This window comes from Acartia tonsa, chromosome 5 (genome assembly GCF_053477335.1).
Source record: "Acartia tonsa isolate MP-2025a chromosome 5, ASM5347733v1, whole genome shotgun sequence".
NCBI classification, from domain to species: Eukaryota; Metazoa; Arthropoda; class Copepoda; order Calanoida; family Acartiidae; genus Acartia; species Acartia tonsa.
Genome location: NC_137264.1, coordinates 51,666,258 through 51,681,713, shown reverse-complemented (window position 1 = coordinate 51,681,713; position 15,456 = coordinate 51,666,258). Strand labels below are relative to the sequence as shown.

Here is a 15,456-nt window from a genome sequence, read left to right as displayed (position 1 = left end):
TTATTTTAAGGGGTGTAAATTTATTTCCTTTATAACCCCTGGGAATTTATAGAGGGGTGTATCTGAGGGTGTTGTAGGCTCTTGTCAAGAGGGTGGACATGGGTGGACACCTAGGGAGGTGTATCCATCCCTCTTAATTTTACAAGGTTGGTGTAAACAACCCCTATACCAACCTTTTGCACGCCTTTGATCTTAACTATACTTTTAGAGTACATAAAGTTGTAAATTCAGTAACTATTCTACAAAAATTATCTTCCTAAATTGATATATGATTTTCAGGGTAATCTCCGGTGGACTAAACATTAAAATTTTATGGAAAAAAAGATATCTTTGGAACATGCATGTCTTGAAATTATCCCCCCTTTGTACTCAATACGCATTATTAATTCTAAGTGCTTCAATTTTGCGTTTAAAGATACCCTTAGTTTAAGCATTAATTTCTCCAAAAAATGAAGAAAAAAGATAAATTTTTTTTTGATAAAATGATAAAAGTATATGTAAAATGAAATAACCAGCAAAAAAAATTACAAAATTACGTTAAATAGAACGAAAATTAGAGCGTTTTGTATGCCTTATAAAATGCGTATTTCTCATGAAAATTGTAACGATTTAGTGCATTAAGTAAAATGTTTACAAAACTTCTCGCTTTTATAAGAAAATAGAGCCTTTGTGATACTTAATCGTTTTTTTGCATTTCAAAAGCTTTCAGTTTTGATGAAAATTCATATTGTCAAAATATTAGGTGCTTTTTTATCCTTTCATAAAAATGCTTAGAATATTTTAGCCTTTTATTAAAATACTTAAAACTACCTACACGAGAATCAGATTTTAATCCAATATTTAAAAATCAATTATGATTATTTTTCAATAAGGGATTTTGGTTTCTAGATAAGTTGAAATTTGAAGAAACAAATTGACTTTATTAAATATTATCCTGTTTGATAAAGTTTTATAAGTTTAATTAAGAGTGATGTACTTTTTTCAATACTAGCGGCTTCGCCCCTGGCCACTAGGGGCTTTGCCCCAAGATGTTTAATCAAACCAATTTTTCGTATTTTAGATTTAAAAGAAAAATTTTTTTAAAAAATTTGGGGGGAGGAAATTTTTTTTTTTTTGGGGGGGGGTTAGTCGACCCCACTTTTTTAATTTTAGTTGTAAAAGGAAAAAAAAAATTTTGAGGGGGTGTATTTTCATTTTATGGGGGGGGGTTGGGTGTGTCCCACCTCCCAAGAAAATAGTTTTAAACCTTCCCGGAACCTATAAGAAGCAACTCTTTAAAGGAGAACCCGATCGGTTCAGCGGTTAGCGAGATCCTTCGCTACAAACAAACAGACAAACAGACATCGTTCTACTTTGAATTATAGATAGCAGCTATTCTATCCTACCTATTATTTTTTTAAATAGGTTTAATTTGCCAAGATCTCCCTAAAAATCCACTGAACCAATTGAATATTCCATTTTTATAAACTGATACATATATTTCTTGGGATGGATATTTAATTTTTAAAATTATTTTATGTCTTTTTGTTGCAAAAATTAAGATTATCCGTAGTCTAATGGTGATTTTTGTAAAAAGAAGAAAATTTTTTTTTTCAAGGGGGGGCGGGGCGGGTGTTCATATACCCTCATTTTTTTATTGTGGTTTTAAATAGAAATTTTTTTTCTCAGGTTTATTTCTCTTGGAAGGGTTATGTTACCATTTCTCAAAATTCCCGGGACCTATGAGAAGGTCCACTGTAAATGAGAACCATATCGGCTCAACGGTTAGCGAGAACACACACATTCTGTTACTTTTATAAATGGATAGGAGGTATTTCTCGGACCGTTTTATAATCAGCTTTCTGCGGATATAAAGATGTACAAATTATAAGATTAAAACCAGTTTTGCCATCTCTGAGGGGCCGAAGGCCCAGTTTTACAAAACAGGTAGGTTACAGGTAGGTATTAATTTTATGGTTTTTATTTTAGTATATATGGAAAATTGTCTATAAAAAGATGTTGTACATAATTATGGCTGAGAACCGGTTCTAATCCAGCGGATATCAATCGGTTTCACAGCCATACTGGTAACGTCATGATTTCAGGAATTATTATTGATCCTGGATGAGTACTGGTCGGCGCACCCGGAGCTGCATGACATCCCCATCTACTATGCCAGCAGCCTCGCTAAGAAGTGTATGGCCGTCTACCAGACATTTATCAACTCTATGAATGAGAAAATCAGGCAGGGTTGGCAGGGTTAATGCTACAAATAAATACGAAAAGTAAACAATGTTTTTAAAAGCAAAGCTTTTCTATAATAAGGGTCGGTCCCTCCGTGAGTCCGTCTTTTCGTTAATTTATGCATGTTAGAATTATCCTATTGATTTAAAACTTTGCATGGTGATTTTTGTAGCAGTTAGGTACTATGTAGAAAGCGTAGCAACTATACAGTTATTATTGATTACTTTTTTGAGATCAAATTTTTGTATGTTAGAATTATCTGATTCATTTGTTTTTTGGAATACTGATTCTTATTACAACAAGGTACAATGTTATAAGCATGTTCTTAAATAGTATTATGTTTCTATGCAGTTTTGCAACAAATTTAATTACAATTTTGTTTTTGCGTATGCAATAATAATCTGCTTATTGAATCAGTTCTGACACTTAATATTCGTTTGTCCTTTAATTTCAGAGCTTTGCTTTTATGGATGGTGTCATCCTTGTTTTGAGACATTTCTTCATAATCCAAAGTTGGAAATCATCCTTATACTAAAGTAACAGGATGTTTGTGTGTCTATGTGTTTGTTTGTACCGAAGGATCTCGCTAACCGCTGAACAGATTGGGTTCTCCTTAACAGGGTAGCTTCTCATAGGTCCCGGGAAGGTTTATAACTATTTTGGGGGAGTGTACCACCCCCCTTCCAAGAGAAATTTTTATTTTAAGTATAAAGACTCCTACGTAACATTGCGAGGTATCGTAGAAAGAGACTCCTACGCAACATATCGTAGAAACTTGAACGCCAGAGGCTTCTAGGGGCGTAGCCGCTAGTTCCTATAAATGAGAACATTGTATTTAATCAGTACAGAGAAGGATAGGACATTCGATTTAAACTATAAAGGTTCCAAAAATGCTTTCAACTTAACACGAACCCTCATTCGTTGGGTAAAAAACTTAGGGTATCTTTTTTTTGTTGGTTCAAATTAAGGTTGGGCCGGATACTTTTTTCCGACTGATTTCTAATGCCGGATATCCGGTCAACGTTTGATATCAGACATTAAAAACCATCCGGATACTTTCCATATCCGGTATCCGGCCGAATATTGAAAATGGCCGGATATCCGGCCAAACCCTAGCTCAAATAAGCATTGTCTAAACTTTTCAACGAATAATTTTAAAAAGGGATAATTTTGTTTGTATATTAGTTTATCGTCTAAAGTCTGTATATTAATATCTTATACTAAAGTAACAGGATGTCTATGTGTTTGTGTGTGTGTTTGTACTGAAGGATCTCGCTAACCACTGAAACGATCGGGTTCTCTTTAACAGGGTAGCTTCTCATAGGTCCCGGGAAGGTTTATAACTATATTGGGGGAGGGTACCACCACCCTCCCAAGAGAAATCGCCCCTAGGAAAAAATTCCCCCCCTCCCCCAAAAAAAAGTAACATCACAGCTTAACTAAATAGAATAGAAAACAGTTTTAGAACTTTTCAGAATAGATTTATTTTATGATCTACAACATAACAAAATTAGACTTCTAATCCTTACGTATTATTTTGTAATCGTCAAACATGCTTATTAAGTAGAAATTCATTATTTATAACAAAACATATGTGCTATTTTAAAACCTAGCGGCTACGCCCCTAGAGGCCTCTATGGGCACGTAAAATGTTTTCTTTTCAATCTATGCGAAGATTAGTTGTTTACCAATAAAATATTTGTTCGTCGCAAGATGGGGTTAGTTATGTTTTTTGTTTTGTTTTAGCTTTTACCAAAAATATGCTTTTGGGCGGTTTTTATTTTTTTTATTATTTTTGGCGATTTCTCTTCCGAGGGTGATGGTACCCCCCCCCCCCAAAAAAAAAAAAAAAAAAAAGCTGTAAACCTTATTAGGACTTTTGAGAAGCTACCTTGTAAGGGAGATTCTTATGTCGGTTCAGCGGTTAGCGAGATCCTTCGGTACAAACAGACAGACAGATTAACATCCTGTTACTTTATTATAAGGATACTAGTGCATGACTTTGCTCATGGGTTCTTCTTCACCTCCACTATTTTATAAATAAAAATTTTTTAGGTTAATGATAAACTTTCTTTGTTAAAACTTGATCCTGACTATCATTGTGGTACGTTTATTCCAGACGTTTATTATATCCAACTTAATACTTCATAGTTTGTAACTTTGTATTTAGGTACATTACATAATATTTAAATATACCTACGTACTCTTCTAAGTAAATAAAATGAGAAAATCTAAACTTTTTTTGTAAACAGGCAATTATATTAATTTTTATTTATTTACTGAAAAGAACAGATTATCGTGTTTGGTAAAATACTTAAGTTTTCATAATGCAAGACTGCTAACGTTCATAACATATAAAGATAAAATGATACCAAGTAGATGCGCAATCAAGGGAAGAGGTGCACATAATGCGCGTTCTTTTGTTTGGGCTCTCACATTAGAATGTTGATTATTGATAAAAACTGTACAGATTTCAGCTAGCTTGGATTTAGGGAAGTCTTACAGAACAACTATTTTAGGTTAGGTTAGGATTTTGGCTAGGGAGCCAAGCGCTGCGGCTAGGCAGGCAAGGGGGCCGAGCGCTGCAGCTAGGCAGGCAAGGGGGCCGAGCTCTGCAGCTAGGCAGGCAAGGGGGCCGAGTGCTGCAGCTAGGCAGGCAAGGGGGCCGAGCGCTGCAGCTAGGCAGGCAAGGGGGCCGAGTGCTGCAGCTAGGCAGGCAAGGGGGCCGAGCGCTGCAGCTAGGCAGGCAAGGGGGCCGAGTGCTGCAGCTAGGCAGGCAAGGGGGCCGAGTGCTGCAGCTAGGCAGGCAAGGGGGCCGAGGATATATTCAAGTTTTGAGTAAAGGGGACTATGCACGAACGAGAGCAAGTGATTTTAAACACCTTCCAGCAGTGAAACTGAATATACTAGACTTATTTTTGTTAAAAAGATAAGTTTCACAATTATTTTATATGAAAAAGCATTTTTTGAAAATCTTTAGAAAAATATAATAAAAAGTTACGCCAACAATTTGCAAGTCAAAAATGTTGCTTGAAAGGCATAGACATACTTCCCTCAAACTTTGAAATCCCTCATACTACACCCTTCAAAATTTTCATAAACACATTATATTACCTCAAACCTTTGTAAAAATATATGCATTATTATTATAATTTTACTGGTACCCAAAGTTTTTAACCACAATGACTTATTCGTAGACTTAAAAATTTTAGGTGCTTTTTAATAAAATTTTGATTGGTTGGTATAAACTAGGAAACTTTAATTAATGATTTTAAAGGTAATTTTGTTTATCATCAAAGTAGGTATACAACAATTTATAGTCCATTTTCTTATCCTCGTATGTAAACTAGGGTTGGGCCGGATATCCGGTTTTGTCGGTTATCCGGCCGGATATCCGGCCATTTTCAATATCCGGCCGTATACCGGATATTAAAACTACCCGGTTACAGGATATCCGGCTGATTTTTGACGCCGGATATTCGGTTATCCGGCCGGATATCCGGTAATTTGCCGGATATCGAACGTTGACCAGGTATCCGCATTTCCGGCATTAGAAATCAGTCGGATATCCGGTATTCGGCCAAAAAAGTATCCGACCCAACCCTAATGTAAACTGGCATTAACCAACACTGCAAAATGTAACCAGGAACCAGATAGCCGTCAACAATCCCTTCGTGTTCAAGCACATCTCCAACCTCAAGGGAATCGACCACTTTGATGACATTGGACCCTGTGTTGTGCTGGCTAGCCCAGGTGAACTTTCATTTTAGAGATTCCTAGGATTATTAGGCATTAGATTATAATGAATGAGGAACACCCGCACTCATATTTTTGTAATAAAATAATTGAGTGACAAAATTTGGGAGCCTTTTTCATACAGAATAAAGAATCTTTTTTATATTGTTGTAATAGCAACTGACGTGTCGCAGGGAGGGGGGGGGGGCATTAGGCTATTTATTACACCAGTCCCCGAAGTTATATTATATAAGGTTTATTTATTCCTTGGCTAAACAACTTTGGGGACTTTGATAGAAGTTTGATTGATTGGTTCTTAGAGTTGAGTGTTCAAACGTTTCAACAACTAATTGTAAAGTACAAATATGGTGATTTGTGTATCATCATTGAGGATGTATATTAATTTATCGGCCACTGTCTTGTCCCTTTTAGATCCCTGACCTACAGTACTTTACAATACAAAAATCCGTAAAGTGATGCAAATTCAGTTGAATGGTTTTAGATAAAAATACAGGGTGTTAATTTTGATGAAACAATAGTATATTGCTTGATTTTACCCAGTGGCGTCCAAGCTTTTTTATTTGGGGGGGGGGGGGATTTTGAGAGAAAAAAAATTTGGGGGGCACCCCTAAGCTCATTTGGGGGGTGGTGGTAATCTTTATTTGATAGAGACATTTTTTATTGGGGGGGGGGGGGTAAAAATTGAAAAACCAAAGTTTTGGGGGTGCCTACAACACCCCTAAATTCATTTAGGGGGGTAATCACCCCATTACCCCCCCCCCCCCTTGGACGTCTATGATTTGACCCACCTAATTTTGATAGAAATTGACATCAATATCTTATTTTCGTCATTACATTTCATTGCTTGTGGACTTTTAATACCCGAGAAAAAAATTTTACGGTTTTCTAACAAAATTTTTTTAAGAACCGGTTTAAAAAAATCTTAACCAAGTAATAAAAGTGCAAAGATAGGTCTCAGCACACTAAAACTCGCGAAAAAAATTAAGATTACTAGTAAATAAAGTCATGTAAATTATAAGTAATTAGTAATTTAATATAACTTTAATTTTCGTTTATTCAAGTTGCATGCAGAGACTGGCTATTTTGTCAAAATAAGAACCTTTCAAATTTGACTTTTTCAATGTATACATGCATTTTTAAAATCAAATGACATATATTTTTTCCAGTATAAAACCCCTAAGCCAAGGAATGAAAAAATGTGATTCTTATGATTAAATTCTGTCAATGGTAAGCGGGTTCAATGCTTTTGTATCTTATATAATCATCCTGTATAACTTTTGTATTTTGAGGAATTTATATTTTAATTTTAAAAGAAATTGAAATATTTAAAAGCTTATTAAATTTTGCAACTTTTACTCAGTGCTTCTACTGTATTATTAGGACATTTTCGTAAATATATTCAGGGATATAAAGGGATAAGACAATAGCCGATAAATTGATGTACATCCCCAATGATGTCACACAAAATTGCCCCTGTTGTATATTACAATGAAAAGTATTGAAAGTCCCCAAGGTTGTTAAGCTAACGAATAAGAAAACGTTATTAAAAGACTTTGGGGACTAGTGTAATAAATAGCCCAATGTCCCCTCCCTCCCTAAAGTTTATTACTCGGTCGAACTGTAAAAGTAATTACTTTATATTTTTTAAATCAAGGAGCAAGGTATAAAAATTAAGGTTGGGCCGGATACTAGATATCCGGTAGCCAGATAGTTTCAATATCCGGTATCCGGCCGGATATCTGGCCAAACCGGATTTCCGGCCCAACCCTTATAAAAATGTAACTTAAATCAATTTTGTTTGTAAACTTATTTTTTGGGGGCTTGCAGCAAAAAATTTGGTTTAAATTCATTTTTGTTGATAGTTTGTAGTTTTTTGTTTGCATTTTTCATCTATAAGTATGCTTTTCTTCATTCGATTTTTATAATTACGTGTTATGACCGTGTGTTGTCCTTGTCTAAAGTATTTAGATATTTGATACTGAGATATTTTCATTCTAATTATATAATATTAACAATATTTTATTACGTACAAAGTTCTATGAATAAAGACGTAGGAGGGTTGTTTGAAAATAAACTATTTTTGTATCAATTTTTTATTCGTTTTCCTAACTTCTGATTCTTTTAAATTCAATGTTTTTAACGTTTGAAAATAAACTATTTTTGTATCAATTTTATAAATTTTTTATTCATTTTCTTAACTTCTGATTCTTTTAAATTTAATGTTTTTAACGTTTTTAATGCAAGATTTTGCTTGTTTCATTTTGGTAATTTTAATTGTTATAATTTTCCAAGGGGCCCATTGGAATTCCACCCTGCGGGACTTCCCATTAAATGTGCAACCAAAACTCTATGACATCTATATATAACCTAACCTAACTATCCTATGATATAAAGTGTTTAAAGTAGTAAGGTTTAAATACTGAACCAATTGAATTCTCTAAATCAGTCCTGTGTTGGTTTTATGCTATTTCATTTTAAGATTTAAGACTTATGATACTTTCAAGTTATTTTTCTAGCCCATCTCTCACTGTCCCTTTGAATTCTGGATGCCAGGGGCATAATTGGCTTAATCCTGACCTATCTTACGTTTAGTTTGTCCAATGGGTCTTATTCCTTCTATGAAAAATTCAATTTATTTTGTTATTTATATTCCATGATAAACTGCGCCCATTTCAACAAACAAACAAAATCAAGATTGGTTGGTTGTGCTGGGTTAGTGAAGCTGTACTTTAGTTAGGTTAGGCTACTTGGAGTTTTTTTTCCACCTGTCCCCCGCATGGGTTAGGAGCTTGGGAGCACTAACTGGGTGCAATATAGTCTTAGTTGAAACTCTACTGTTACCATGGATATTAAGGCATAAAACAATGGATTTAAAATGATAAACAAAATTATCCCTTCTGTAGAATAAATTATTGGTTGAAAGGTTTTGACACTTCTGTTTTAACCAACCAATGGAATTTCAATAAAAGTACCTAAAGTTGTTAATGTTCAGTCGACGATTAAGATAACATGGTTATAAAACTTTGGGTACAAGTGTAATTAACAGTCCAATGTCCATTTCCTCCCTTACTGTAACCATATAATATTCCAGGTATGATGCAGAGCGGCCTGTCCAGAGAATTATTTGAGGCCTGGTGTACAGATAAGAAGAATGGATGTATTGTAGCTGGATATTGTGTTGAGGTTAGTATTATCCTATAGTATAAAGTAACAAGATGTCTGTCTGTCTGTCAGTATGTCCAGAGAATTATTTGAGGCCTGGTGTACTGATAAGAAGAATGGATGTATTGTAGCTGGATATTGTGTTGAGGTTAGTATTATCCTATAGTATGAAGTAACAAGATGTCTGTCTGTCTGTCTGTCTGTCAGTATGTCCAGAGAATTATTTGAGGCCTGGTGGACTGATTTTTGCAAAAAAGTAACCTTTAAAGTGTACCAACTCGACCTAATCATCACCCTAGCAGTAGCTAATAATCATTATTTTATAGGGAACACTTGCTAAACAGATTTTAGCAGAACCCGAGGATATTATTGCCATGAACGGACAGAGATTGCCACTGAGAATGTCTGTGGATTATATTTCTTTCTCCGCCCATACAGGTAAGGATTTGTTCTTGTTGATATTTATTATTGTTTCTTGCTATTGGTATATGAATTAGTTTTAAATGGGACTATGCACGGACTAAGTGATTTTAAGCACCTTCCAGCAGTGAACCTCAAGCCTTTTCATTTGGGAGGGGGGAGGGGTATTACAAGCAAACCTCTGGGTTTATACGTCAGCTGAAACCTCCACATGTAGTCTTAGTCCATGGAGATACTATAATATATATATATTTATTAAGATTACAAGCAAACCTCTGGGTTTATACGTCAGCTGAAACCTCCACATGTAGTCTTAGTCCATGGAGATACTATAATATATATATTTATTAAGATTACAAGCAAACCTCTGGGTTTATACGTCAGCTGAAACCTCCACATGTAGTCCTAGTCCATGGAGATATTATAATATATATCTTTATTAAGATTACAAGCAAACCTCTGGGTTTATACGTCAGCTGAAACCCCCTCATGTAGTCCTAGTCCATGGAGATATTATAATATATATCTTTATTAAGATTACAAGCAAACCTCTGAGTTTATACGTTAGCTAAAACCTCCACATGTAGTCCTAGTCCATGGAGATATTATAATATATATCTTTATTAAGATTACAAGCAAACCTCTGGGTTTATACGTCAGCTGAAACCCCCTCATGTAGTCCTAGTCCATGGAGATAATATAATATATATATTTATTAAGATTACAAGCAAACCTCTGGGTTTATACGTCAGCTGAAACCCCCTCATGTAGTCCTAGTCCATGGAGATATTATAATATATATATTTATTAAGATTACAAGCAAACCTCTGGGTTTATACGTTAGCTAAAACCTCCACATGTAGTCCTAGTCCATGGAGATATTATAATATATATCTTTATTAAGATTACAAGCAAACCTCTGGGTTTATACGTCAGCTGAAACCCCCTCATGTAGTCCTAGTCCATGGAGATATTATAATATATATATTTATTAAGATTACAAGCAAACCTCTGGGTTTATACGTCAGCTGAAACCCCCTCATGTAGTCCTAGTCCATTGAGATACTATAATATATATATTTATTAAGATTACAAGCAAACCTCTGGGTTTATACGTCAGCTGAAACCTCCTCATGTAGTCCTAGTCCATGGCGAGGCTAATGAAATGAGCAGACTCAAGGAATGATTATACTAAACCTAAACTAGCTTTCAAGTTTATGAAAATAATCTCTTTGCCTTTAATATATGATTTGTAATCTTTTTATTGCTTCAAAAATGCATAATTTTTCATGAAAACTATTTTTAAAGGTATCTTGTCATTTGCGTGATCCTTAAAATCTCTAAAACTTTGTTTTCTATTAAGTTTTATTTGATTTCAATATGTTTTTAAGACTTGAGTAATATATTATGATTAACAATACAATGTCTACTTTTTTCTCTCCTTGTCTGGTATGAAAGAAAAATTTAAAGACTTGAGTTTTTCTTATTTTTAAACTAGTGTCTATTCTAATAAAAACCAAGATCTTAAACTACAGACAGACATCCTGTTACTTTTCTGTAAGAACGTATAAACATTGACAACAGGCAGCCCTGGTCAGAGAATATGAAGCAGATACTACTCATAATATTCAAATTCATAATCCTAGGTAAATTTAAGATCTCTCAAACGTCGGGGCATCGGTCCCCTAAAAGTTTGCACCTTAAGATTAAAATTAATGGTTGAAAAGTTTGGACAACACTAGTTAAAAATCAAAGTATTAAATTGGCGTTGCTACAAAAGACCAACTCTACAAAAGACCAACTCTACTGTAGGTGTTGGTCTTTTGTAGGAACTACTTGTTGGTCTTTTGTAGCAACGCCATTAAATTTAATAAAAGACCCAAACTTTTTGAGCAAACGAAAAAAATAATGTGTTTATAAAACTTTGGATGCCAGTGTAATTTATAGGAATGTTCCTCCCTCCCTAAGGCCACAGAAATGAAGAGAAAGCATTGAATTTTTTTTTTGGAAGTGCTGGAAGAAGTGAACACTACCTAGCAGCATTTCGGAGCCGTTTGATTTTGCTCCGGCTCAAGCTCCGGCTCCAACCTAAAATCAAGGAAAACTCGACATATTTTTTTTCCCCATTAAAAAAATATTTTTTATTTTTGACTTTTGAAGGTTTTAAAAGTTCAATTTTGATAAAATTAATGGACTTGAAAAACTTGAAAAGTGCATTTGCACATGACAAAACAGAGTTACCAAATTATAATTTATAAAAAATCTCTTTATTTATCTAGTCCGGAGCCGTTTTTTAACGAAAATTACGGCTCCGGCTCCAGCAAAATATGGCGGCTCCCGGCTCCGGCTCCGAAACACTGCTAGTACCTAGATGCCTTTTTGAAACCTCTAATTTTGTTTGTATTTAGGAACACAATCAGTGTAGATTTATATTTCCGTGGGGAGAAGATGGCGAAGGTTATGGGCACTCTGGCCATGGAGAAACCTGCTCAAGGTGGGATTATTCATACCTTTAATTGCACAATCTTTGTCGAACTGGGAATGGCATTGAGTTGTGCCTGACAAACAAACTATTTTTAATTCCAAGGACTGACTGACTGACTGATGGACAGACAAACTTAAATATAGAGTAGCTTCGCTACTAAAAATGTCACCATGAAACACATACTACTTGGATATTACACCAGATTTTCATATCCTCTAATAAAGTGAAACACGCAGTGGGCTGAAATAACGATTACCCCCTTCCGCCCGTTTAATCCCATCCCCTCCCCTCCTACTGGATGAACAAACTGACCAATCAATGAGTTCCTAGTTGGCAAGCTAAATTGACGGAAATTTTTCTCCTGATATAATAACCATGTATATTCTATATCCATTCATAAGATTTAAAAGTTAAAGAATATTTGGATCATGGAAAGAAAACGATGTATCGGGTTTCGTCGTATTTTCTTAGTAGCTTTTGATTATTTTAGGTTAGGTAAATGTTGATGATTGCCCCGCAGGGTTAAAGCCCCCTGTACGGGCTAAAAATAGGAGAAAAGCTACTGTTAAAATACGACGAAACCCGCTACTTCGTTTTTTTTACTCTCGATGATCCGAATATTTTTATTTAAATCAGGAACTCGAGTGTCAGGTATCCTAGTAAAGAGAAACTTTAATTATCACATCGTGTCCCCTGCGGACCTACCAAAGTACACGGACCTAACCTTGTCAACAGTTACACAGAGACAGAGCATTTTCTATGCGGGTAGTAAGGTAAGATTAAATCTTTTTTCTCCTTGGCCTGGCAAGTCAGGAGATGAATAATATTTTGCGAGAAGCCACAAACTTAATTCGGATATATTAGAAAGAAAACGAAGTAGTGGGTGTCGTCATATTTTCACAGTAGCTTTTGTCTTATTCTAGCCCTTGCGTGGGACTTTAACCCTAAGGGGCCAATTTCCTAACCTTGCGGGGGAATTATTCTAACCTAACCTAAAATAAACCTATCCAACGCTTCTGTGATAATACGAAGAAACCCGCTACTTCGTTTTCTTTCCATGATCCCATAATTCTTATATAAAAGCAACAGGATGATTGTGTGTGTAGCGAAGGATCTCGCTAACCGCTGAACTGTTTTTTTGTGTAGATTTTAAAACTTCCACTTCCCAACTCTCTTAGCTGTATCATTTTAAGTTTGCAATTTGTGTATTTTTTACTGTAACAATTTAACAAATCATTTGACCAATACGTTAACAGACAGACATACTAAATATTATTTTAGTTTAAATAAGTACAAGTGGTTAAGCCCCTTGATCCCTCTAGGGACACTGTAAGATAATGTCAGCCCTCCTTTTTTTTGAGAATATTACTTATTCTTTCTTGGGGTGATATTTCTTGTTAGGAAGAAGGTTCTCTCCCCCAAAATAGTTAGAAACCTTACCTAGTCTAATAAGAAGCTTCTCTGTAGTAAAGGATAGCCATTTCAGACCAGCGCGGTTAGCGAGATCTTAAGCTACAGACAGATTGAGGTTATCTTTTTCCTTAGGATAGACTAAAAAGCACCCAAGGATTCCATAGGGAAGGGAAGTAAATGACATAAAATCATTGAACTAAAAAAGTTTTTTTTTTCGGGCCATTTAAGAGATCTTTTTATGCCAGGAATTATTGGAATACCTGTTAACCCAGCTGGCTGGTCAGCTTGAACATGTCAAGGGAGAGAACTCGGACAAGAAACAGATTCTCAGAGCTTTCGGTGCCATCGATGTCATCATAGGGATAATTGTTATAAAATTCAACACCATCTAGCGACATTAATTCTAACTACAAATTAACTAGAGTCTACGTAAAGCCTCGACTAAACAAAGGTTTAGGATAAGCCTAATTAGCATGCAATTCTTAGAATTTATGAAAAATGTCTTTAATATCATCTTGGTAAATTAAATGGCATTTCAATTTTATTGGAATATTTGCCACTTGGGGGAGAAGGTAATGGGATGTTTACTCTTCCCAAACAAAATTTCACCAAAATTTTTGGAAATACAATACATTACCCCTTTTGAAAACCCTCAAATTACACCCTACCACCCCCACACCACAAAAAAGCTTGGACGTCCTTCTTTGCTTCTAATATTAAAATCCTATAACAAGATTATTGCATAATTAGAGCCAAAGATGGTCACCCTGGAATGGATAGCCACACCCTGCAATGACATGTTCGCCGATGCGGTTATGTCGACAGTTCTCCAGGTAAGCGCAAGAATATGAAGAGACACCGTTTCTTGGTATAACCCACTCAATATTCAATACTAGCGGCTACGCCCCTAGAAGCCTCTAGGGGCACTTAAGGTAGGAGGGAGAAAAGTCGACCTCATCCAATTTTAAATTTGAGTGTTTTTTTTGGGGGGGGGGGGTAAAGACACCCTCCTCAAAAATAGTTTAAAATCTTCCTAGGACCTATAAGAAGCTTCACTGTAAAGGAGAACAATATCGGTTCAGCGGTTAGCAAGATCCTTCGGGACAGACAAAAAACGCTTACTTATTTATATAATAGGATAAGATTATTAAGCCAACGAATTCCAGAATGAAAACATTAACAGTTGTAAGCTAGGCACTGACAAATAACCGTAGCCATCCATTTTGATATTTAGATGCCAATTTAGGTATTTATTTCTGTCCTAAGTAAATTAACAGAAAAGAATTGTAGTAAAGGTGCAATTTTTTACTAAACCATTGACAACCTGATGTTTTTAAATGGGAGGTTGCAGAACCTGCTACTTCCATTAGCGCAAGAAACTCTAGAACTAGAGTCAGTCGATCAGCAACATAAAAAGAATTTGATTTGTTTTTCAGAGGCTAGAGGTCTGATTTAACTAGTGTAGATTCCCCTTCGTAAAAGGCATGTTTGACTATTTTTAGATAAAAAAAATGCGAATTTGTAATGATGCGCTTGCGCTACTTTTGAACATAATTTTTTTCATGCTAGGCTGAGTCAATGGAGGAGGCCAACTATCTGCCACCTCAAGCCACCATTGACAAGCTTCACTTCAAAGAATGCCTCATTGAACTACTACAGGTTTAATTTCAATATTTAGTGATTGCAGAAATTTGAATTCTAAAGCTTAGGCGTCCCTTTAGCTATTTCAACTTGATTTATAGGGTAGAATCCGTAAAGGTTATGTGTTATAAGTTAAAAACAGTAGTATAACGATAAAAATTTATGCTTTCTTTTTTTAAAATTTGTCTATAGTTCTTTTCAATAAGAAATACACATATTTAGTGAATATTATCGTTCTACTACTATTTTTAAAAGCGAAGCTTTTCTATAATTAGGGTCGGTCCGTCCGTCCGTAACGGATAGCTTTTTTCGTTAATTTTGTCATGTTAGAATTGTCCTATCGATTTCAAATTTTG

The 15,456-nt window shown here is 35.2% G+C and overlaps 1 protein-coding gene across 1 annotated transcript in view; it reads left to right on the top strand.

Moving 5' to 3' along the window:
• The window catches only part of Cpsf73 (cleavage and polyadenylation specificity factor 73), a 33,009-nt gene that overhangs the window by 14,372 nt on the left and 3,181 nt on the right, over window positions 1-15,456 (top strand). The window contains exons 9-19 of the mRNA XM_080162143.1: window positions 2,085-2,224; window positions 5,870-5,976; window positions 9,071-9,162; window positions 9,468-9,579; window positions 10,650-10,742; window positions 11,147-11,207; window positions 11,970-12,055; window positions 12,683-12,819; window positions 13,705-13,819; window positions 14,210-14,292; window positions 15,029-15,118. Of these exons, the coding sequence (XP_080018269.1) occupies window positions 2,085-2,224; window positions 5,870-5,976; window positions 9,071-9,162; window positions 9,468-9,579; window positions 10,650-10,742; window positions 11,147-11,207; window positions 11,970-12,055; window positions 12,683-12,819; window positions 13,705-13,819; window positions 14,210-14,292; window positions 15,029-15,118 (1,116 nt within the window). The remainder of the gene's footprint in view (window positions 1-2,084; window positions 2,225-5,869; window positions 5,977-9,070; window positions 9,163-9,467; window positions 9,580-10,649; window positions 10,743-11,146; window positions 11,208-11,969; window positions 12,056-12,682; window positions 12,820-13,704; window positions 13,820-14,209; window positions 14,293-15,028; window positions 15,119-15,456) is intronic.